Source organism: Cucumis melo, chromosome 1 (genome assembly GCF_025177605.1).
Source record: "Cucumis melo cultivar AY chromosome 1, USDA_Cmelo_AY_1.0, whole genome shotgun sequence".
Lineage (NCBI taxonomy): Eukaryota > Viridiplantae > Streptophyta > Magnoliopsida > Cucurbitales > Cucurbitaceae > Cucumis > Cucumis melo.
This window is the reverse complement of record NC_066857.1, coordinates 6,596,609-6,621,391: the sequence shown is the minus strand read 5'-3', so window position 1 is coordinate 6,621,391 and position 24,783 is coordinate 6,596,609. Positions and strand designations below refer to the sequence as shown.

At 37.3% G+C, this 24,783-nt stretch overlaps 2 protein-coding genes across 2 annotated transcripts; both read right to left on the bottom strand.

The window, feature by feature from the left end:
• Window positions 1-11,689: 11,689 nt before the first annotated feature.
• Window positions 11,690-15,724, bottom strand: LOC103500086 (abscisic acid 8'-hydroxylase 3-like). Its single transcript, XM_008463287.3, has 9 exons — window positions 15,439-15,724; window positions 14,637-14,955; window positions 14,398-14,550; window positions 13,668-13,931; window positions 13,493-13,576; window positions 13,306-13,384; window positions 12,701-12,807; window positions 12,257-12,375; window positions 11,690-12,022 (listed from the first exon to the last, which is right to left on the bottom strand). The coding sequence occupies exons 1-9, from the start codon at window positions 15,642-15,644 to the stop codon at window positions 11,929-11,931; spliced, it is 1,425 nt and encodes a 474-aa protein (XP_008461509.1). The 5' UTR covers window positions 15,645-15,724; the 3' UTR covers window positions 11,690-11,928.
• A 971-nt stretch (window positions 15,725-16,695) lies between these two features.
• On the bottom strand, window positions 16,696-20,026 carry LOC103500087 (transcription factor VIP1). The gene is made up of 4 exons (XM_008463290.3): window positions 19,132-20,026; window positions 18,910-19,042; window positions 17,550-17,634; window positions 16,696-17,292 (listed from the first exon to the last, which is right to left on the bottom strand). Exons 1-4 carry the CDS (start codon window positions 19,701-19,703, stop codon window positions 17,027-17,029), a joined length of 1,056 nt encoding a protein of 351 aa, XP_008461512.1. The 5' UTR covers window positions 19,704-20,026; the 3' UTR covers window positions 16,696-17,026.
• Window positions 20,027-24,783: the final 4,757 nt, after the last annotated feature.

Below are 24,783 nucleotides of genomic sequence, written 5' to 3'. Positions count from 1 at the left end.
TGCGGGAGCAGCAGAAGCCTGCCTCGCCAACTCCGGCGCCAGCTCCAGCACCAGCTCCTGTTCCAGCTCCGGGTCCAGTACCAGTTGCGCCCCAGTTTGTGCCGGATCAGTTGTCAGCAGAGGCTAAGCACCTGAGGGATTTCAGGAAGTATAATCCCACGACGTTCGATGGGTCTTTGGAGGACCCCACCAGGGCTCAGATGTGGTTATCGTCCTTGGAGACCATATTCCGTTACATGAAATGCCCTGAGGATCAGAAAGTTCAGTGTGCTGTTTTTATGTTGACTGACAGAGGTACTGCATGGTGGGAGACTACAGAGAGAATGCTAGGTGGTGATGTGAGTCAGATCACGTGGCAGCAGTTTAAGGAGAGTTTCTATGCGAAATTCTTCTCTGCTAGTTTGAGAGACGCCAAGCGGCAGGAGTTGCTGAACTTAGAGCAGGGTGACATGACAGTGGAGCAGTATGATGCGGAGTTTGACATGTTATCCCGCTTCGCTCCCGAGATGATAGCGACCGAGGCGGCCAGAGCTGATAAGTTTGTTAGAGGCCTCCGACTGGACATTCAGGGTTTGGTCCGAGCTTTCCGACCCGCTACTCATGCCGATGCACTGCGCCTGGCAGTGGATCTCAGTTTACAGGAAAGGGCTAACTCGTCTAAGACCGCTGGTAGAGGTTCGACATCGGGACAGAAGAGAAAGGCTGAGCAGCAGCCTATTCCAGTGCCACAGCGGAATGTCAGATCAGGTGGTGAGTTTCGCCGCTTCCAGCAGAAACCTTTTGAGGCAGGGGAGGCTGCCAGAGGGAAGCCGTTGTGTACCACTTGTGGGAAGCACCATCTGGGCCGTTGCTTATTCGGGACCAGGACTTGCTTTAAGTGCAGGCAAGAGGGTCATACAGCTGATAGATGCCCGTTGAGACTCACGGGGAACGCGCAGAATCAGGGAGCAGGTGCTCCACATCAGGGTAGAGTCTTTGCTACCAACAAGACTGAGGCTGAGAAGGCAGGCACGGTAGTGACAGGTACGCTCCCAGTGTTGGGGCATTACGCCTTAGTTTTGTTTGATTCGGGTTCGTCGCATTCTTTTATCTCGTCCACATTTGTGTTGCATGCCCGCTTAGAGGTAGAGCCCTTACACCATGTTCTATCAGTATCTACTCCTTCCGGGGAGTGTATGTTATCGAAGGAAAAGGTGAAAACATGCCAGATTGAGATAGCAGGCCATGTGATTGAGGTAACGCTGTTAGTTCTGGATATGCTCGACTTTGATGTGATCCTGGGTATGGATTGGTTAGCCGCTAACCACGCCAGCATAGATTGTTCCCGTAAGGAGGTAACGTTTAACCCTCCCTCGAGGGCTAGTTTTAAATTTAAGGGAGAAGGGTCAAGGTCGTTGCCTCAGGTAATCTCAGCCATCAGGGCCAGTAAACTGCTCAGTCAGGGTACTTGGGGTATCTTAGCGAGCGTGGTGGATACTAGAGAGGCCGATGTATCCCTGTCATCAGAACCAGTAGTGAGGGACTATCCAGATGTCTTTCCTGAGGAACTTCCAGGGTTACCTCCGCACAGGGAGGTTGAGTTTGCCATAGAGTTGGAGCCGGGTACGGTTCCTATATCCAGAGCCCCTTACAGAATGGCCCCCGCAGAGCTGAAAGAACTGAAGGTGCAGTTGCAAGAATTGCTTGATAAGGGATTCATTCGACCGAGCGTGTCACCTTGGGGTGCGCCAGTTTTATTTGTTAAGAAGAAGGATGGATCGATGCGTCTATGCATTGACTATAGGGAGTTGAACAAGGTAACCGTAAAGAACAGATATCCCTTGCCCAGGATCGACGATCTATTTGACCAGTTACAGGGACCCACAGTGTTCTCTAAGATTGATCTTCGGTCGGGATACCATCAGCTGAGGATTAAGGATGGGGATGTACCGAAAACAGCGTTTCGTTCCAGATATGGGCACTACGAGTTTATTGTGATGTCTTTTGGTTTGACGAATGCTCCGGCAGTGTTCATGGACTTGATGAACAGAGTGTTTAGGGAGTTCCTAGATACTTTTGTGATCGTGTTTATAGACGATATCTTGATATATTCCAAGACGGAGGCCGAACATGAGGAGCATTTACGTATAGTTCTGCAAACACTTCGGGATAATAAGTTGTATGCAAAGTTCTCGAAATGCGAGTTTTGGCTGAAGCATGTGTCTTTTCTGGGCCACGTGGTTTCTAAGGCTGGAGTCTCTGTGGATCCAGCTAAGATAGAGGCAGTCACCGGTTGGATCCGACCTTCCACAGTCAGTGAGGTTCGTAGCTTTCTGGGTTTAGCAGGTTATTATCGACGGTTTGTGGAGAACTTTTCTCGTATAGCTACTCCTCTTACTCAGTTGACCAGGAAGGGAGCTCCTTTTGTTTGGAGCAAGGCATGTAAGGACAGTTTCCAGAACCTTAAACAGAAGCTAGTTACCGCACCGGTTCTTACTGTACCTGATGGTTCTGGCAGTTTTGTGATCTATAGTGATGCTTCCAAGAAGGGTTTGGGTTGTGTTTTGATGCAACAGGGTAAGGTGGTCGCTTATGCTTCTCGTCAGTTGAAGAGTCATGAGCAGAACTACCCTACACATGATTTAGAGTTGGCAGCAGTGGTTTTTGCTTTGAAAATATGGAGGCATTACTTATATGGTGAAAAGATACAGATCTTCACGGACCATAAGAGCCTGAAATACTTCTTTACTCAGAAAGAATTGAATATGAGACAGCGGAGATGGCTTGAGTTAGTGAAGGATTACGATTGTGAGATACTGTATCATCCAGGCAAGGCAAATGTGGTAGCTGATGCTCTTAGTAGGAAGGTATCACATTCAGCAGCACTTATTACCCGACAGGCCCCATTGCATCGGGATCTCGAGCGGGCTGAGATTGCAGTGTCGGTGGGGGCAGTTACTATGCAGTTAGCCCAGTTGACGGTACAGCCGACTTTGAGGCAAAGGATCATTGATGCTCAGAGTAACGATCCTTATTTGGTCGAGAAACGTGGTCTAGCAGAGGCAGGGCAAGCGGAGGGGTTCTCCATATCCTCTGATGGTGGACTTGTGTTTGAGAGACGCCTCTGTGTGCCGTCAGACAGTGTGATTAAGACAGAATTATTAGCTGAGGCTCATAGTTCCCCATTTTCCATGCACCCGGGTAGTACGAAGATGTATCAGGATCTGAAGCGGGTTTATTGGTGGCGTAACATGAAGAGGGAAGTAGCAGAATTTGTTAGTAGATGCTTGGTGTGTCAGAAGGTTAAGGCACCAAGGCAGAAGCCAGCGGGTTTATTACAACCCTTGAGCATACCGGAATGGAAGTGGGAAAACGTGTCCATGGATTTCATTACAGGGCTGCCGAGAACTCTGAGGGGTTTTACAGTGATTTGGGTTGTAGTGGACAAGCTTACCAAATCAGCGCACTTCGTTCCGGGTAAATCCACCTATACTGCTAGTAAGTGGGCACAGTTGTACATGTCTGAGATAGTGAGATTACATGGAGTGCCAGTGTCGATTGTTTCTGATAGAGATGCCGTTTCACTTCCAAATTCTGGAACGGTTTGCAGACTGCTATGGGCACGAGGTTAGACTTTAGTACAGCTTTCCATCCACAGACTGACGGTCAGACTGAGCGTCTGAACCAAGTTTTAGAGGATATGTTGCGAGCGTGTGCATTGGAATTTCCAGGTAGCTGGGACTCCCACTTACATTTGATGGAATTTGCTTATAATAACAGTTATCAGGCTACTATTGGCATGACACCATTTGAGGCCTTGTACGGCAAATGTTGTAGATCCCCGGTTTGCTGGGGTGAGGTGGGTGAGCAGAGATTGATGGGTCCTGAGTTAGTTCAGTCCACTAACGAAGCGATTCAGAAGATTAGATCAAGCATGCATACCGCTCAGAGTAGACAGAAGAGTTATGCAGATGTGAGACGGAAGGATCTTGAGTTTGAGGTAGGGGACAAGGTGTTCTTAAAGGTAGCACCTATGAGAGGTGTCGTGCGTTTTGAAAGGAGGGGAAAGCTGAGTCCCCGTTTTGTTGGGCCGTTTGAGATTCTGGAGCGGATTGGCCCTGTAGCTTATCGCTTGGCGTTGCCACCATCACTCTCGACAGTTCATGATGTGTTTCATGTTTCTATGTTGAGGAAGTACGTGCCAGATCCATCCCATGTAGTGGATTACGAGCCACTGGAGATTGATGAAAACTTGAGCTATGCTAAACAACCCGTTGAGGTGCTTGCTAGAGAGGTGAAAACGTTGAGGAATAAAGAAATCCCTCTGGTTAAAGTCTTATGGCGGAATCACCGGGTAGAAGAGGCTACATGGGAGCGTGAAGATGACATGAGGTCCCGTTATCCCGAACTGTTCGAGGAATAAAACTTTCGAGGACGAAAGTTCCCTAAGGAGGGAAGAATGTAACGCCCCGAAAATTCGAGGTAAAATTTTCTCGTTTATGTAAATTTTTCGGAAATCTAAAATGTTGGTGTAAGTTGATATAATAATAATATAATTATTATATTATTATTATTAATATTTATTTTATTTATTATAATATTAATATTATAATTATTATTATTATTTAATATTATAGTAATATAATTTTTTTAAAACAATAACATTATCTTTATCTAATGTTAATTTATTTTATTATTTAATATTAATATTTTTATATATTATTATTATTACTTTATATTATTATTATTATTATTTTATAATTATTAAAGTGTGTATATATATATATATATATAATAAATTTTTTTTAAGAAAACCCTAAAGGAGGTGCGCGCGAACGCACAGCCCCCCCCATCCATCTTCTCTTCTTCCTCCTTCCTTCACCCGACGCCGCCATCCACCGCCTCCATCTCTTTCTTCTTCATTTCTGCATCACCGTCGGCTCCTTCGTCTCCAGCTCGGTTGTTCTTCACCGTCCGCGCGTCTCCGTCTTCTGCCCGCGAACGGCCAGCCGTCGACAGGTCCTTTAAATCGGTCATCCGATTGTTCGCAAGCCCGTCATCTCTAATACTCTCTCTCCGTCTCGTGTACCCGGTGGCCGCCGGCCGCTTCTACCCTCAGTCGAGCGGGCCGCACCTTATTTTCCGTCGCGGTGCCGCCGTCAGTCATCCGCGAAGCGCAACCATCACGCATGTAGTTTTGTGCCGTACCCGACCCGAGACCCAATTCCAGCCGCGAGCCGCCAACTATCCCAGCCGCGAGCCGCCAGCAATCCCAGTCCGAGCCGTGAGCCGCGTGAGCCAAGCCGAGTGAGCCGCGTGAGTCGAGCCGAGTGAGCCGAGTGAGCCGAGCCGAACGAGCCGGGCGAGCTGAGCCGCGAGCCGAGTCGAGCCGAGAACCAAGCCGAGCCGAGCCAAGCCGAGCCGAGAACCAAGCCGAGTTAAGCCGAGCCGAGCCGAGCCGAGCTGAGCCGAGGCCAAGCCGAGCCGAGCCGAGTGGAGCCGAGCTGTGAGCCGAGGCCAAGCCGAGCCGAGCCGAGAGTGAGCCGAGCCGTGAGCCGAGGCCAAGCCGAGCCGAGCCGAGCCACCTAAGCCTTCCTTCCTCCACTTCGGGTCACGGTGAGTCTTCGGTAAGGATTTGTTTTGATGAATTCCCTAAGGTTGCCATATCCGATTCGAGTTGATTATTGGAATAAGCTTTGACCCTATCTCTCACCCCTTAAAGGTAGTAAAGAATTGACGTTTAAGCTCTCGGGTTCTGCGGCAGGCTTGGTTGGAGATAGCTTCCTTCTTTCCTCGGGTAAGTCAACGGATGTGCTTCGGACCTTCTAAAACGACTTCTACTAGGGTCATCAACTAAAACCTTCGTGTTTTCGTTTTAGGTTGAGCTGTTGAGCGTGGATTCGATCGAGGGGCATAACCGAGTATCAGGTAAGGGTTTTCCTACTACTGGACCTCGGGTCAAGGCCAGAAACGTAGTAATCCACAAGGGATTACACGTTAGTGACTATACTGAATAAGTGTATCTGTGTTGACTGTTAAGCACTGTTATTATGTTTCTGTCTGATGTAACTGAACTGCAACCGCTAATTGTAGATTGAAATTTTAGATTGATGGACGTTGATCATGGGATTAGACGGGGAGGGACAGTGAGTTCAGTTGGTTATTTAGCTGTTTGAGTCTTGGGGCTCTTCCATAATGGTATACGAATAGTTGACGCGTATAGCAACTGAGGGTGTAATGGTTTAAACCTATACTACCTGGCCAGTAAAGCCTTTAGGGAAATTGTAAAATGATTGATGATTGGGATATGACTGTTGTAGACGGTTTAGTATGGACTGAGGGGATACGGTTAGCTTCATCTATGGGGTAGTGTGCCTTACGGATATGTGCATCCTTCGGGAGCACTAGACTGATATGTGCATCCTTCGGGAGCACTAGACTGATATGTGCATCCTTCGGGAGCACTAGACTGATGTGTGCATCCTTCGGGAGCACTAGACTGATATGTGCATCCTTCGGGAGCACAAGACTGACATGTGCATCCTTCGGGAGCACTAGACTGATGTGTGCATCCTTCGGGAGCACTAGACTGATATGTGCGTTCTACGGAACCACTAGACTGTTACGTAGGGTACCCCCGAATAGGAAGTTAACTTTTGTCCCCTAACGGGCCCAGTAGTGGGTCCCTTACTGGGTATGTTTATACTCACCCTTTTCTCTTCTTTAACTTTTCAGGTAAGGGCACAGCGAGGGGCAGACCGGCGAGAGGCAGGAAGGACGCGTGAAGGCCATATGGACGCGTCTGGTTTTCTTATCGCTTCCGCTATGTAATTTGTCAGAATATTTGACTTGTGGTTTTGAACCGATAACTTGAGTTTTTATTTGAGACTTTTATGATTGATTTAAAATAGGGTCTGAAACTGTCTTTTTGTAATGTTTCTAATGTTTTTAATGAATCGTAACTGGTCCGTTTTAAATTTTATGTTGAATGGTCGAGTTTTGGTATTTGGTAATGACCTCAGCTTAGTCCGGAAAGTTGGGTCGTTACACCGACGCCATGCATAGAGATGATGGGATAAGTTTTTGGGACTCCCAACACCATGCATAAAGGCATCGGAAGATATGCAGGAACTTCCAATGCTTATCGGGCGCATCGGGAGTTCTCCTTTAAAAACTAAATCACAGATCTATAGAACAAATTTGAAACACAGTCGAAAAAAGAGAGAGAGAGGAAGAGATTTTCGAAGCCAAAAGAGGAAGAAGAATCCTGCACCGCTCATCGTCCACCAGTCGCTTGTCACCGTCAACATTTGGTCCTTGCCGTCGCACTCTGTCATTTCCACCACTTGTCACATACAATTGTCATCCCTCACCATCGATAAGCCTTTGTTCTTCCTTTTTCTTCTTTATTTTGGTTTAGGGATTAGAAAAATTATTAAATTTGTGAATTTTTTAGGGTTTTTTGTGATTGTCAAGGCCCTCTCGGTGTGTGATTCTACTTGCCGCCACCACGAACCCTTTTTTCACTTGTCACCACCGCCAAACCACCGGCGTATAATTCTTTTATATCAATAATGTGTAAACTATGTTCATTTTATTGTGGATCTTGTTGTGGATTTAAAATGTTGATTTTTTTGAGTTTGTTGTTGATTTTGTAAATGTTTTTTTTATTGTTGATTTTGTTGTTATTATTTTTGTGTTGAGTAATGCATTATTAAACGTATTGAGTTTGAAAATGAATTTAGTGAGTTGAATTTGGAAATAGATTTGGAAAATCTTAATAGCGAGCATGTTTGAAGATCTTCTTGTAAATTTAATATTGTTTATGTATCTTTGATTACGTATTTGAAGAGAGTTTGTTAGATGAACTTTTTGTTGTGGAATGGTGTTTTGTTATGGAATGTTGTGGAAGTATGTTAAACTTAATTGTTGCGAGTTGGAAAATAAATTTGGCTATCTTGCAGTTATGGAAGTCGTTAGTTTAAACATACATAGTTCTTATTTTGTTAGTAGTTTTGTTTGTTGGAAGTGTTAGCTAGCTTGAAAGAGTGAAGTATCTTGCAGTTGATTTGTTTTTCTGGCTATCCTACAATTATGGTAGCCCTTTAGTACTTTAAACATAGTTTTAGGAAAAGTTGCAAAATTTGATACTTACTATGAGGTGTAGTTTATTCATGGAGTAAGTTCCAGGGGGAGAGAAAAATAATATAAAACTAATTATTTTGTGGTAGAAATGGGGGTTTTTGCTAATTATCGTTGAATATTTTTTGCCGTAACCACCACCAAAAGTAACCAAAAATAATAGAGATCGAAAGTTGTTTTCATTGAAAAATAAGAAGCCATCAAAGTGTTGTTATTTCTTAGGATCTTCCTTTCCTTGAAAACCTAACAACTTATGTCTCGAATAATATTTTTTAGATTTCCTCTCAACTTCGTTTTTTCTAACATTCAATATCATCGCCCCAATACCAATTGCCCTTGAGGGGATAAGTCTATCTTGCCACATGTTGTTTGGTTTAGCAATACCGTCGATGTGTTAACGCAAGATGCATTTCCAATCCAGGCCCTTAAGTGGGCTAATGTAACTCTAGAGTACATCGAAGTCGTCAAGGGTGGCCTACAGATAAGTTTGTAAATTACCTTACATATATGTTAAACTTACATATACAGAAAACTAATCTGTATGTATTTTTCTTTTGCAGCAATAGTTTGTGCTTGATTTCACTGATCAATTACTTACTCGATTTGTTGAGCATCAAATGCTCAACACATGGAAAGAGTTCAGGGAAGACAACCATAGGCATTTCAAGCAATTCAGTGACCCTAAAGAAGCACGTGCCAACCCACTACCTAGATTGATGAATCGTGTGAAAGATTGACACTTCGTCTACGATCATTACATGACTAGATAATTTCAGGTGATTTACATCTTCAACTTTTACATCACATACGGTACTTCATTTCTGTTGTTTGGATGTAACATTTTGATTGTTTGCATGCAGGAGCAATCAAGGATCAACAAGGCTACTAGAGCGAAGCAACCTTATAACTATAGTAGCGGGTCCAAGTCGTTCCTACAATGACAGCATGAGCTTTTTGAACAGCGAGGTCGTCCAGTGGATAGTGTAGAGTTGTTCAGAGAAACACATGCCAGTAGGAGTGACCAGTTCATTTCACAAGCGGCCGCAGATGGCGCATGTAAGTTTAGGAGAACATTTTGTTTTATTTTCTACTTTCAATTTTGATTATATTACCTTCGCACTTTGTATGCAGAATCAAATGCTGAAACTCCTGTCCTAACCCATCCCAAAAGATTCTTAGCCACTATCCGAACAAGATATGAGAGATCGTTTTAGGTAGATGACCGGGCTACTCAAAAGATCTGGGTTAGGGCCGTAAGTCTAAGTCGTGGAAGAGTGTGGTAGCAGTTCATCGAGTTCATCAACTCAAGAAATTATGCACAAACGGGAGATGATGCGATCCTGAATTAGAGAACTAGAAGAAGGGCAACAACTTATGCTTGAAGAACAAAAGAGAATGTTAGAGATGCATCCCTAACAGATGGAAGAAATGAAGAAAATGATTGAGAAAATGTCTCGGGCAAATAGAGGATCATGAACTTACAGTACGTATTTTTTAAAATTTTTACTTATTTTTTATTCATGATAGAGAAATTTATTTCAAATAATGTATACTTTACCTTAATGTTATTGTAGGTGTGGACTCGTTGGAAATGGCGTCTGAGCAGATGAAAACTTTATGCAATGTTTCTTTTTATGTACTTGTTTTTTTTTTATGTAATTGTTAGGATAGAAAGACTTCAAAATCGAATTCTATTTGTTTGTTTTTCTGATTGTTAAAAAAACAATATGGATGAGGATTTCATTTTTCTATTTAATTTATTTTATTTGTCCTGTTTGAAACGTTTGTGGAATTTAAAATTGGATTAGAAATTAAAAAAACATACCATATGATTTAAAAAACTAGGCATAATAATTAAAAAAAAAAAAAAAAGAAAAAGGATATCCCGAAGCAATGCGGCGTTGGGTTTTGTCGCGTATTGCTGACGCCTGAAGAGCAACACCGGGAAAGTGTATCCCGACGGGGCATCAGGAAAGATTCAACCCCCACGTTGGAAAAGCAACGTCAGGAATAACATATTCTCGATGTCGGCCCACTTACACGTCGAGAATACATCTCCCAACGAAGTTTTTCTGATGCGCTTCCTAGTGTGTAGTCTTATGTCGGGAGAAGCTTTCCCAACGTACTTGGTAGCCTTCTCCGACGCGTTTATGTGTCAAGAAATAGTCTATTTCTTGTAGTGAATCCTATGGTCTATGTTTGTTAAAATTAAATCCTAGTTCTTCGTACATGAAAGGAAAGTCAACAAAATAAAATATAGATTGTGTTTCGAACTCCACGGTGAGACAAGAAAAAAATGATATGGATATGCTTAAACTAAGTTCGATTATCGAGCAACTTCTAACATACATGTGCTTTACAATGATTGTTATCTTTTGTAAGTATCAAAGGCATCAAGAAGTATGATAAATTGCAAGAAAATGATGAGTCGGACTTGAGGAGGATAGAACAAAACAATTTCCTAAACAAGGAGAGGAAACATTAAGAGACACAAAAGCGAACCTTTTGTTTGAAGTATTCAATTTTTTAAACTAGATGGGATCGACGATCGAGTAGCGAGCAACAAGGCAACGTGCATTGAGTACATCGTGTATCAAATAGTTAAAATTGTGTATATCTTTTTTGTTACTTTGCGGAACGAGGAAACGTGTGTCGAGCATCAAGGATCGAGTAGATGTGAAGCGGGTAGAGAGTGGGCCTTGGATGCGCCGATTGAATTTAGGGACAAATTGATAACTTCACATGATGCTAACACAATCAAAAGGATATATTTGGTTGAGTACTGAAAAGAGGGCCATTTTTTTTATTAAGCACCTAAAAAGGGATCATCTTACAAAAAGTCGTAGCTTCCATATTCTCCATTTATACCAATTTACAGTTCTAATTAAAAGATACCACTTTCTATATACGTTATGTTGTTAATTGAAGTCATGAGGCCTTGATCACACGATCGTTAACCAAATTCAACATTAAAAGAATCGATTGATTTTGTACTCCTGGTAATGTGATTAGATTTACAAATATTATGAGAATGTTACTGAAGAAGCATCACTTACCAAATCGTTTAGAAACAATGATAGCTAAGCATCACTTAAACTATATTAAACAACAATGTTAATTAGTCTCTGATGTTTCATAAAATCTTAAAAAATAGTCTTTACGATAGTGTCAATATGTCATTTGTGGTTTACACGGTATTAATTTATTGCTTATAAGAAAATATACATAATTGACACTAAAACGTGCACTGCAAATGGTAAAAAACTGGTGGACATATATATGCAAAACTATGTAGTTGAGTTTATGTCATAAAACAAAATTTCGTAATAAAAGATTTGGTAATACTATTGAACCCAACTCATTTTCCAAAAGTTATTTTAATATGTTGCCAAACATTTCAAATTTTTTTCTCGAATGTTTTTTTCTCAAATATAAACCATATATACATACCTTTCGTATGTGTTGCTACCTAGGTTATATATATCATATACTCATATAGTTAAAATATAACACAGCATATGCAAACATTGAATTATATGATTATATGGTTATACACATACAAGATATCCGCAAATACATGCAATTGTGAATGTGTTTAACCAAACTTGGGGAGTTTTTTGTCCTTAGCTTTTAAATTTCATACAAAAACACAGTTTTCTACCAGCGCTAAAGCATTTCATCACTCCATATGAAATATACAAATAAGTGATAGAGAATTCTTATATATATATTATTGTACCCTATATATTCCCTCATTGCTTATTCTTGAAATTCAGTTTTCAAACACAGCAGAGAAAGAAGGTGATCTCACAACGGCTCCACTATAATTGGATACTTGTTCTTAGGCATCCTCACTAGAGTTGGCTGCACTGAATCATTCCCTTCTTCCAAAGATGTCCATCTGTTCATTATCACTCAAAATCATACAAAAAACTTGGTAATCCAATCTCTGTTTACTCCCTAAACTTTAATACGATTGAGAAGATGAAAAATTACTTATATTAATAAGAAGACGCCAATATCTATTGGATTCCTAAAATATTTATGTTAATCTCAGTATATAAATATTAGAGAAATGAAACCAAATCAGATTTCTACGTATGAAATTTAGAGATGGTAGATATAGAAACTTGACCTGTATTTGCAGACAAGGTGATGGATGAAGACTGAAATTTCCAGCTTTGCCAAATTGATTCCAGGACACATTCTTGGTCCACTCCCAAATCCAAGAAAGCTGAAAGGCTTCAATGGTGCCTGCAGTTCAATTTAAAGTTACATCTTCATTCATCAACTCCGCTCATAGAATTAATTAAGAACTCAAACCCAGACTTTTTTCCTTTTTATTTTTTAATATCCATGAGTGTCGAGGTCAGTATTTTGCATATTTCGACTAGAGTTACAATACAAACCTCCTTGATCCTACAATATTTGGGTGTCAAGAAAACTAAATTTTTGATAAGTAGCTAGCCGCAATGAGTTGTACCCATGCACTCTTGATTAGCTCCCTTTAGCAAATTCATACAATTATTTACCGCTAGACTAATCCAGGGTGTTTAACTTCTTTTTCATTAATGAATACCTCGAATCTTGATGGATCAAACTTTTGGGGTTCTGGAAAAACTCTAGCATCATGGTGAATGGAAACAACATCCAAGTTTACTGACCACCCTTTCTTGATCTGGTATCCTGCAACGCCCAGGCCTCAATAATTAGAATGCCCATACTAATTAATAACTTCATTGATCGGTAACTTTTTTGTTTTTAAAAATTAAGGCTACTTCCCCTTTTTTATGCTATAATTTGCATCTTTTTCTTTATTCAAGTTTTTAAAAACTATTTTTAGTTTTCAAAATTTCACTCCATTTTTTAAAATATTGGCAAAAGTAGATTTTAAAGGAAAATATTTAGACAAAGAACGTTTTATAGACTTGATTTTTAAAAACTAAATGATTATCAAAAAAAGAATCGGTTATTTTTACTTTCAAACTAAGTCATTGAGTTATTAGCGTTGTTCATACTGTGAATAACCATTGGATATTGGATATTTTATTTTATGTGTTTACAGGTATTTGTATACAAAAAATATTGTCCAACTGGATATATCAATTGTAATCTTCTCTATGATAAAATTTTTAATTTAATCTAGACACAAGAATCTTGGTGAATTTTAATTGAGAGACATACCTCCAATTTCAAAGTCCAAAGCAGCTTTTCTTGAATACCATGGTAAAATTGTTGCTCTCCTCAAAGTTTCACTGAGTACCTGAACTTCATTTACGGCCCCCAAAGAAACTCATTTCTCTTATATTATCACTAATTTTTGGTATTGAAGTTCAGTTCATATTTAGCATTCAATTAATCTTATACATACTTTGGCAGTATAAGGCAAGTTGTTAACATCACTCCATGTGAGATTCTCTCCCTTTCTCTTTTCTTGAATTTCTTGGTGTTCAATCTGCAAATTCAAAATTAGTAAACAAATAAAAGCAAGTAGCTTTAATTTTTTCAAAAACAGAATCCGTCGCGAATCAGGAAGATGTTTTTACTCTCAGTTGTTCCAACACATTGGGATTTTCTCCAAGAAATTTGATAAGCCAAGTGAGAGCTGCAGTTGTTGTATCATGGCCAGCAATTAGTAGAGTTAGTATGTTGTCCTTCAATTGTGCATCTGTTAGTTTCTCTTCATCATTCTCTCCTCCTGCTTTGTTGTGTTTGATTATTAGTGAATCCAAGAAATCCTGTCGGCAAATTTCTCCGCTCCGTCGCTTTGCAATGATCAAATCTAGCATCTCGAACATTCGTTTCCGTGCCTGAACACAACTCAAAAATATACTTAAAAGATTCAACCTTCACGCCTTATGCATTTGAATAATGAAAAAATCATTATGAATACGGATACTATAATATATCAACTTCAGCACAAGCTCTTGGATTTTGTGATGATTTAATATGGTACGAGGGCATCCGATTTTATGTAAGATCTTTTCTAATATTGATGGTCAGTTGTCATGGGGTGTTTGCAATTTGGGGCCCTAATTTGCCTTATCCCAGTAATTGTTTGAACACTTAGTTACAGTGAAGCTACCTTTAGTATATGGTATTTACTATTTTGTAATCATATTCTCTTCTCATTTATATCCATATTAAAATCTCCTCCACTCCAAGAACAAATTATTGTTTTCTCACTCAAATAGTATGTACCTCAAATACAAATGACTAATAATAACTACCGACTATAATAACTAATAACTCCAAAAGCCCATTCCATGTTATTACCTTCATACCGCGATAGAAAGCAGTTCCAGGGATGTTAAGAGGCAGAGATGAAAAACAAGAAGAGATTATCTTGAAATTGTCTCTAAACTTGTCTTGCTCCTCTCCTTCAGGCTCCAAGCTCATGATCATGTTACCAATAACTTTAAGAGTGAACTACAAAAAACACAAAAGCTTATTATGTGATATCATCTCATCACCTAAACCTTCTAATATGATCATTTTGAAGTGAGAAGCTCAACTGTAGAAGCCTCATCGAGAACAAAAATTTTTCTTCCAGACCATTCATCTAGAGTTTCAATGGCCAAATTGTTGATGAACTGAAAGTATTTCCTTAAGCCATCAAGTGAGAGAGGTTCTCCGATTAGCCGTCTCAGCCTCTTGTGGGCTTCGCCATTGGTCTGAAGCAAGCTGCTCCGACCGAGAACTTGCTTGCCGGTGTAGAACAGGTTTAAGCTCACCATACCATCCTTTCCCGTTAGTAAAATCTTAGCAGCGTCACTCCCCGTCATGAACACCATTAGTCTCCCTAGCACACTGGTCTTGAAAACCTTGCCAAACCTAAGAACGAGTTTGAGTATTATGATTTTATAATAAGTGCTAAAAAGTAGTTTAACTATAAGCATTAAGGCCATGTTAACCATTTCTCACTTGGAAATGATACGAGAAAAAGGTACTTCATAACAATTTTAAGAAATTGTTCAATATTAAAATTCCTTCAAAGTACTTATTATAAAAGCACTCCTGATCCGTAGACAAATCCTTTTGATGCTTAGTTCTATACTACTAATACATTTCTTTTTTATTGTATGGTCAACTACTCGAGTTAAGAGTAGTACTCTACAACTACTTTTTCATATTGCCCTCTAAAATGCTATCTAACTTTTATCCCAAGCATTTTGGGATCATGTGTTGTAAACAAACTCAAATAATGGCTGGGTTGGAGACCTTGTTCGGATCTAGGGTAGGTCCAAACTTCTTCCTAACCCAACCCGTATACGCTTTTTAGAAACAAATAATTGAAGTAGATGAGAAGTTTGGTACCTCTTTTGTCTTTTGATCATGAAACTGCAAATACCAGCAGGGCTACTAAACTCTGATATAAAAGAAAAACTTTCACCAACAATTGGCCAACCCAAATTCCCAGGAATCTCCTCCATTGCCTTTGGCCAACCCCATGAACGAACAAACAAGAAAGCTAATAACACAAACAACACAATAACCAACATCAGCAAAAAAATTAGAGCCATTATGAAAATTTACTAACAATCTAGCTCTCTTTCTAACTTCAGTTTTGATTCAAAACGTATCTCCTGTTACCATTTAAAACTGCCAGAGAATGGCTTTGTAAATGACGTTAAAAGCAGCTTTAGTTTTTGATAGTGATTTGAATAAACTTTGCTACCGACGAAAACTTTGTACTCATTCACATAACACAACAAAAACTTGTTTGAGCTTTGGATTACTATTATTATATTTTATGATTTGGAGGAACGCTAGGAAGACAGTATTGCATCCAAATTATGTTTTGATTTACTTGGTAGCTGCCGGTTGAAGAATCTTGTTCTTCTAACGAGGGACCCTTGAACTAGATGCCAAAGTTGTAGGGTGGATTCAGCCGACTTTGGTTTTTGTGTGGTTTCATTTGGAAATTTATAGCGCAAAAGTACAAATCATTTCTTAGTGATAGGTAAGGGAAGGGAAGGTGAAGGTCAATTTCGACATGTAATATTGGATTTTTGAGTGTAGAACATTGAGTTAATGAGTATGAGCAAGTAAAGATGATAGTTCTGTTTCATCATTGGTTAAATTATAAGAGTAGCTCTAAACTGTGAGTTTTATACCTGTTTGATCTATTTATTCTAAATTTTGTATCTAATTGGTCAGTGACTCATTCTTAATACCTATTAATCACAAAATTGAAAGTTTAAAGTTTCATTTGACATAATGATCAAATTTATATCTAATAAATCAACTAATTTTTCCAAAATAGCAAATTACAAGTTTGGTCTCTAAACTTTGATATTTTTATATTTAACCACCTGTTGAACACAAAATTAGATATAAACCTCAAAGTTTAGAGACCAAACTTATAATTTAAACAATCAATTAACAAAACACAAGTTTTGGATCCTTTTAGGTACATAACTCACTTTACCTTCCAAGTTATCCATATAACAAATGGTAAGGGCAAGAAAATATATCCCAGACATGAATCATTTTATCTCTTAACTTGAGCAACCTTTATTTGGGGTACAAATCCAATTCTATCATCATTTTTAATATGGGAACTAACCATAGTTAAACAACGAGCAGCCAATAAGTATACTCTTCAAACCGAAATATCAACATTACACTTGAGTACAAAATGCCATAACAAAAGGGGCAAAGGTGAACTGGCTGCGTACAATCATATGAAGATGCTACCTTTGTGTATCAAAAGACAATTACCATGATCATCCAATTATACCTCGAAGTTATTTTATTGAACAACATCCGTAACAGCTGACAGATGACAAACTTCTAATATGCATATAAGATATATATATATATAAGAATAATGTACAAGAAAATGATTGTAAAAGACCATTACCCTCGCTTGCTAGATAATATTTATATGTACAGACATCTTCTAAGGTTTTGCTTGGCCATCAGGACTTCGACTTAGAAGCAGAGAGGAGTTTGTCCATTTTGGGTCTGATTGCTGCTGGTTGGTAGCCAACATGGGTGGTGGCTGCTGTTGACCCTGCTGAGCATGGGAGCTACTAAAATGGTGTACAGGTGGTCGGGATGAAGGATATTGCAGAGGTCGGTTGAAAGGATTTCCATTGATCGATGCAACCTGGCCAGCGGCTATTCTAAGTCGTTGAACTTCTTCCTTCAAAGCTTCACTCAGAGCTGTGGAGCACGAAAAAGAATCATGGGTAAATCATTGTGTATGTGAAATGAACCCACCCTCTTAACTGAGAGAAAAGAGAGAACAAACAAAAATACAGGGAACAACACATCCTAGAAGAAGAGAAGGGCCGAAGGGTAAACTCCAAAAACATATATTTTCCTTCTTTCTATTGCTGGTTAGTACTCTTTTTATGCTACGAAGTGCTTTTATAGAAGTGAAAGTTGAGATAGAAAAGCAGTTGCACATGCTTGCATACCATCTCGAAGTTGTGCTTGTTGCTCCATAGCCTGTAACCGAAGTTTGAGTTCCTTATTTTCCACAGTTAATCCACTAGTATCTCTCTGCATAACATGAAATTTATTACATGAGAGCTCTTTTTAAAAGAAACAATAATTTCTATTGATAGAAAAAATTTACCGAAAGGAAAGAAAAACCTTCCAAAAATCCAAAATGGATTTCAAAAACAAATTCTACCATGTAGCTAAAGCTTATCAGTTAAGAGTTGAAAACAAAAATTGCAAGATTAAACCTCCTATATAATTGAGAATCTAAAACATTTAGTGTTAATGGCAGTACATTACAGTCGAAGAAAAAAAGTTTGGTCGGATAAAAAATGGAATCTATGAAAGACGGGAAGGCACGACGTTGCAAATAATAACGGGAGTTTATAGTGGGTGAGACAAATTGAACAGCAAAGGAAAACGATACAGGTAATAATGGATTGTCTCAAGGTTTCGTTTTGGATAACAAAAGTTGTCAAAGCATATTAGGCAAACGCAGAAACTAGGCAAAGAAGATAACGGGCTTTGAAGTTTTAAAAATGTAGCATGAAGACATAACAAGACAACATCCACATGATGGATGCCATTGATCCAGCACTTATATCTTGAATAGTTGATTAAAGAAACCAGAATTTCTTTTTCTGTTTCTGTGAGCATTATGCAGATTTTTATCATACGACAGCAAGTCTTGTGTTCTTATCCTAACAAGACTGTTTTCTCCTCAATTGACATCAATAGTATTAGTGCTTTGTGAATCGAATTATCACCCAAGGGTAAAGTGTAAAGAACAATTATAAAAGACTCAATATACATATCCCTATCCACTTTGCTTTAAACTTTATATTGGAAATTAATACAAAATTCAATGGGTGGAGTCATGACTTCAAATCCTAAACTCAAGCATTTAAGTACAAGAAGCTTCCTTCATAAGTTAATTTAAATCTACTTCTCCTTCTACCGTAACACAATATCTTGAGAAACCTATCTAATTTTCAAACCTATCTTGATGATTTAACATAATCCAACACCATGAATTGAAGAAGATATCTCAACTTTATAGCATTTTATCAGTCCCTTTCTTCAACTTTTGAACAGACATATCATGCACAAAACTTCATAGCATTTTAGCATTTCATCAGTCCCTTTCCTCACCACAAACTCACTTCTAGCCTGAATTTTCTCTCTCCAAGAAATCTAGTCAACTCAAGGAGCCATATTGATCTATCTTATTAACATTTCATGGCCAAGGCAACTGGATTTCAGAAGACCACAAGCAGCTTAAGGTGTCAGTCCAACAAAACTTCCAGTTCGCTATGAAAGCAATTGAATCCATACCTGTAGAATCGTCACCTGCGCAGACAGAGTGGTAGCTTCGGACTGCAGAGTCTGAACCTTTCTCTCCAGTTCATTCGTGTATCGTATCTTCCTCTCTTTCGAACGAGCCGCAGATTGTCTGTTCGCAAGAATCCTAGATTCCAAAATTCAGTTCATCAATTTCAAATTCAGTTAAAATTAGTTCCATTACGGTCAAAGAGAGAAAAACAAGTGAATGTTGACCTTTTAGCTCTTTTCGGGTCAATTAGAGCAAGCTCCGCAAGTCTCTCCGGGTCCATTGCCTTCTTCACTCCATCAATCACTAGGGTTGAATCAGCCTCAAACGACGACGACGAACCATCCATGGATAAGCTATGTCGATGACGAACTGGCCGTTGTTCACTCACCGGAGTCTTCTTCCCCAAAGAATCGATTTCCCCAGTATCACCACCAAGGTCCAAATTCTTGAAGAAATCAGAGTCCATAGACAAGCTCCGTAAGTGACCACCGAAAGGTCCAGATGCAATCGGCTCGGGCTTAGGGCGAACGGCGTCATCAGAAAACTTGGCATCAGAGGAATCAACGGCCATGACAGTGGCGGCAGTAGGGGGAGAAGAAGGGGAAGAGAGCATGGAGAGGTCGAGCTCGGAAGGGTCGAAGAAGAGAAGTTCATCAAGGTTTGGGAAGCGGAAGGAAGTATCGGAGTGGGAGCGGCGGTGGTGGGAAGCACGATGAGGATTTTCCGGCATATGTTCGATGTCCATGGCCACCGGATGGGGTGGCTTCGCCGACGAGAAATTAGGGTCCATCAGCATAATCTTTGCAGTGGAATTGTGATCGCCGTGGTGGGGGTGGTCGAAGTTGCAACGATCAAGAGATTAATATCGAATCAACAACACCGAAATGTAATGAAATGGAATGGATACAAATTTATATATAATTAAAAGAAATTAAGAGAGAAATTAGAAATTAATTATGTTCCTGATTTTGGTTTGTTGTGATATGAAATGTGTTGGCGAAAGAGAAAGATTTGAAGTTGAGAATGCGAAAAAACTTGTGAAGATCGATGTTGGAAAAATAGAAAAATCAACAAACAAACAAAAGGGGGAAAGGAAGTATGGGAAATTGAAATCAAAATTGGGGAATTGATGAGTGGGATTTTTATTTTTTATTTTATTTCTTTTTTTTTTTTTTTTTTTTTTTTTTTTTTTTTTTGAGAAAATAAATTATTGTGCATTAAGTGTACGTAGCCCCAAAAGTCATTGCTTGCATTTCAATTTTCTCATCACTATTTCTCCTCTAATTCATTTAAGATGTCCTAAATTCATTTTAAATTTACTCGTAGGCCCTCCATTTTTAGATAACCATATTCATTTGGTAATAATACTTTTTTAAATTATTTAAGAATACTCCTATAACTATGTTATGTTTGTTTTCTAACCATTTTACGTAGAAATTTCTTAAATTGATAAAATCTTTTTGTTCCTATCTCAATTCATTAATTTATATTTTAATATATATATCAAATTTCAACTTGGAATCTCTATTCTATGTTAGTTGAGTTAGGCTCTTATCTTATTAACCTTTGTAATTAATTAATATAAACTAAAATTTATAATATATTTGTATTTTTTTAAAACCAACCTATCAATACACTTTTATTATTTTATTTTTTAGTTTTCTAAACAAAATAGTGTATATTAATTCAGGGTTTTTTTATAAAATAATAAGTTAATTTAAAAGATAATTTTCCTAAATATAACAAACTATGTAAATATTTACCCCGCACATGTAATAAAGTCCATAAATTTATTCATATTTTAAATATTCTAGATTTGTCTTTCCATATTTTTCTATTTTTTATTCTTCCTCTGTTTCTTAGGCATATCTTTCTTCTTTTTCTTTTTCTTTTTTTGCATTTTCTTCTTTTTTAAACAGATAATCTTGAAAAAAATTGGTTAGACATTTAAATTAGAGTAACCAAAATTAAAAGATCGTGTAGAAAGAATATTGAAAAAAATCCTTTAAGATTTGGAGTAGCTTAAACTATAGTGTTTTTAGATTTGGAACCCAAATACAAAATATCTTGTAGCCAAATCTAAACGATTATATACCGAAAAAAAAATGGTTTAGATTTGGTTAACGTAGACAAATCTAAATAATCGTGTACCCAATTAATTTGTTACCAAATATATTAACTCATATTGTTGACGGGACATTTTCGATATTTTACACGGTGGGTCTATGCTCTTTTTCATTTTCGAAATTGTTCTATACAATGTAAATATTTGCCACTTTTTTATATTATTTAAAAGACTGCTAATCTAAATTTGAATTTGAAAATATTTTTTAAAAAATAAAATGACTAAAATATACATAAAGAAATTAAAATACGTAGACCATGTTTGCTTTAATTATAAGACTAAAACAAATTAAAGAAAAGTGAAATTTATATTAAAAGAAAGTAAAAAAAAAAGAAAGAAAGTAAAAAGTGGATCCCTTCAACACAAGAATACAGAAAATCAATGTTTAAAAAACTCTCCGTATGTTCCAAAAATCTTTAAATACCTACATATCTTACATTAGTCTAAAACAAATACCATAATACAATAGAAGTGGAGTTTGAAATAGTTGGTTAAGGAATCTTTAATCTTTAAATACCAAGATGGAGTTGTGAAGTATAGAAAGTTGTTTAATAGTAAATTCAATGTATAAAAAATTAGTAGGTCATATAATTGTAATGGTAGAACCTACAAACAATTTGTACTAACACACGTGTTAAACTTTTCATTAATACTTCTAAACTTTCAAAGTAAAGTTAAAAAGCTACACTTTCCTGAAAAAGAAATTAAAAATTGTATGTATAAAAATATTTATTCCCTATTATCTTCCATCTTAAGAAATTTCTAGTACTACAATAGTCTAGAAATTTTTCCATAATAGTCTAGAAAATTTTCCATAATAGCCTCATTTATCGTTAACAACCTAAGCAGCTACTAATATTTAATAAATTACTAAATCATTGAATGATCTGTTAAATTGTAATATGTATTATTATAACACGAGAAATATTCTCATCTATGATTTATTTCATATCTATGATTTATTTCCTTTCTATCATACTACGATGTATGACTTTATACTCCATCTTTTTGTTTCTCTCGTCATTAATATCATATTAGTCATCCTTATTTATTCTTACTTATTCCATTTCTTCTTCAACTTTATCCAAAGTTCAAATATCTCAACTTTAAATGAACTTGAAGAACTCTTTATTAAACTAAAGAGCACACCAAAACATAAATAATGTAAAAAATAAAAAAAGAAACTCGGGCTAAGATTCTCTCTTTTTTTTATATAGCACATAGATGTCTTTTTTAACATGAAAACAATGAAATAATTGTTGTGAAATTCAGACTATAATCGAATAGAGTAAGATTGCAACTAAAGGAGATTGAGAACAATAATAATGGAGAAAAAGAAGGGAGAGGATAGAACACAATGATTTTACTTGGAAAACCCGAAACAAGTTAAGGTAAAAACCACGGATAAAGATAGAAGAATTCAATATATAAAATAGGTGTTACAAACTTTCTTTTGTGCGAGAAACACAAACCTTTTTAAGAAGAAACTTTCTCTATTTTATATCTCACTCAACTTGTTGGAGATTTTGTGATGATTTGGCAACCATGAGTCATCACCTATTTATAGCCAAAAGATACTTAGCTATCAAGCAAATACAATGACTCTAATTTATCCTTGATATATATGTATGATCCAATAGCTCTAAATGTTTTAGAAATATGTGAAAGATTTAATGCTCATAAATTAATCTCGAACAAAGTATAAGATCCAATTGTTCAAAATTGCTTTTAAAAAACTTCATAAATCTTAAAAGATAATTTTTGATAATAATGAATGAAATAGTGCCCAGACCTATATATATTTCTTGTTTAAGTTAATTCATATGGAATATAAAATGCGTTTTAAATGTTGAATTTATAGAATTAAAGTGATAAAAACTCCTTCAAAACTTAGATTTATGTGTTTAATTTTGAGGGCTACAAATCTCACAATTGAAAATTGGACCAAAAAATAATTAATTAACATATGAGTTTAATCTCTAACACTGTAAATTCCAAATCCAAGATTGAAAGATGTGTTTCAATGTCTAGAAATTTAAAATTTTAAAATCGTTAAATTTGAGAAAGAATGGGAAACATATTTCAAATTAGAAACAACAGTATTAGACGCAGTACATCTATGTCGACCATCACAATAATATTCAATAATATTCTAATGTCATATACTGCAATAATATACTTAGGAAAGGTTGTCTACTTGATCCAAAATAGAAATCTATTTCAAATTATAATATACTCTGCGAGCAAACATAACAATATTAACAAGATTCTCTAAAATGGTAGCAAACACATTCTTCCTTCGAGATTTCCTAAGAAACATGCTTCAATAGAGCTGAACTTGTGTTGATGTTAGTTATGATACGATGTAGTTCGTTCTCTAGTATTTGATCCTCTAATTCTCTCTCAGTTAAGTGTCTACGCTTGATTTGGGGAAATATAGCACTTGATGCATATTCTTAATGTTGGTGTCTTGGAAGAATGCTTGTCTTTTTTAAAAAAATTCAATCTTCGAAGGTGGTCGGCTTCAAATATTAGGGAGTATTCTGATTCTTGAGAGAATCATCTCTAGACATTCTAAAATAAAATCTTTTATCTCATTTCAAATGAAGAAAACTCCTGATAGGACTAAAGCCTTCACATCCCCTATATCTAAAATTCCAATCACTTTTACTTTGGAAATCCCCAACACTTCTATCACCTTCTCTTCTTCTCCTTGAAGGGAGAGAATTCACCATTGCACTGGCATTGTTATAGTTGCTAGAATCCATTAAGTGTGTGATGCCTCATAATTACTAGGACCCTTATTTAGGAGTTTCATAGCTTTTGTAAATTGTTTAGTTAACAAGGCAAGTGAATCAGCCACACTTTTATCAACGTCTTTTTCTTTACTCTGATGTGATTCTTTTTTAGTTATAGTTTGTAGAGCTAACCATATTCCCTTCTTACTAGGTTTCTCATTAAACATTAATTCTAGTATGTGTAAGGATTCAAACAGTTCATCCAATTTCATGGTGGAAATATTATTTACTTCTTCTATGGTTGTCACCTTCATGTCAAAATGCTTAGGCAATAAGCGTAAAACCTTTTTGACTAGTTTTTCATCAAACAATTTTTCAACAAGAGAAAAACAATCGTTTGCCATATCAAGGATACACACATTGTAGTCAGCAACATATTATTCCATCATCTTAAGAAATTCAAATTTGGAGGTTAGAATCGGAGTCGAGATATTTTCATCTTAGAAGTTCCTTCATGAGTTGCCTCTAAGATTCCCTTAGCCTCTTTTGTAGAGGTGCAAGTATTCTTTTCAACCCCATTGGAAATTGCATTTTGAGTACAAGAATTTTTTATTGAACCCCATCTTCAACTTTAGTAAAGTCCTTCTCTCGTTTAAGAGACATTTTTCCTTCTTCATAAGTGAGTGAAGGGTGAGACCACCCAATTATAACAGTTTTCCAAGTCTTAGCTTGTTGTCAATGGACTTGAGAAAGGAAATCATTCTAGCTTTCTAATATGAATAATAGGTTCCATCTAACACCGGAGGTCTGGTAGTTGATCCACCTTCTTTGATTGAATCCATGGCAGAATAAAAAGTAACACGCTCTATTACCAATTGAAAAATAGAGTTATGTACCTAGTGATGTAAAGCTAGATCCAATGTTATTAACAATATAACCAACAATGTAAATAGAAGGTAGAGACAAAATAACACGTGCAAAATTGTTAACCCAACTTGATCCGATGTCACTTG

Excerpts from the sequence above, each read along its gene's own strand:
- LOC103500087 (XM_008463290.3), bottom strand. The coding sequence starts at position 19,703 with ATGCTGATGGACCCTAATTTCTCGTCGGCGAAGCCACCCCATCCGGTG. Across the intron at positions 19,043-19,131 it reads GACCCGAAAAGAGCTAAAAG|GATTCTTGCGAACAGACAAT; the intron begins GTCAACATTCAC and ends TTTGGAATCTAG. Across the intron at positions 17,635-18,909 it reads CGCAGGTGACGATTCTACAG|AGAGATACTAGTGGATTAAC; the intron begins GTATGGATTCAA and ends CATGTTATGCAG.
- LOC103500086 (XM_008463287.3), bottom strand. The coding sequence starts at position 15,644 with ATGGCTCTAATTTTTTTGCTGATGTTGGTTATTGTGTTGTTTGTGTTA. Across the intron at positions 13,932-14,397 it reads CTTTCTATCGCGGTATGAAG|GCACGGAAACGAATGTTCGA; the intron begins GTAATAACATGG and ends AGTTGTGTTCAG. Across the intron at positions 13,577-13,667 it reads ATGTGTTGGAACAACTGAGA|ATTGAACACCAAGAAATTCA; the intron begins GTAAAAACATCT and ends TTGAATTTGCAG.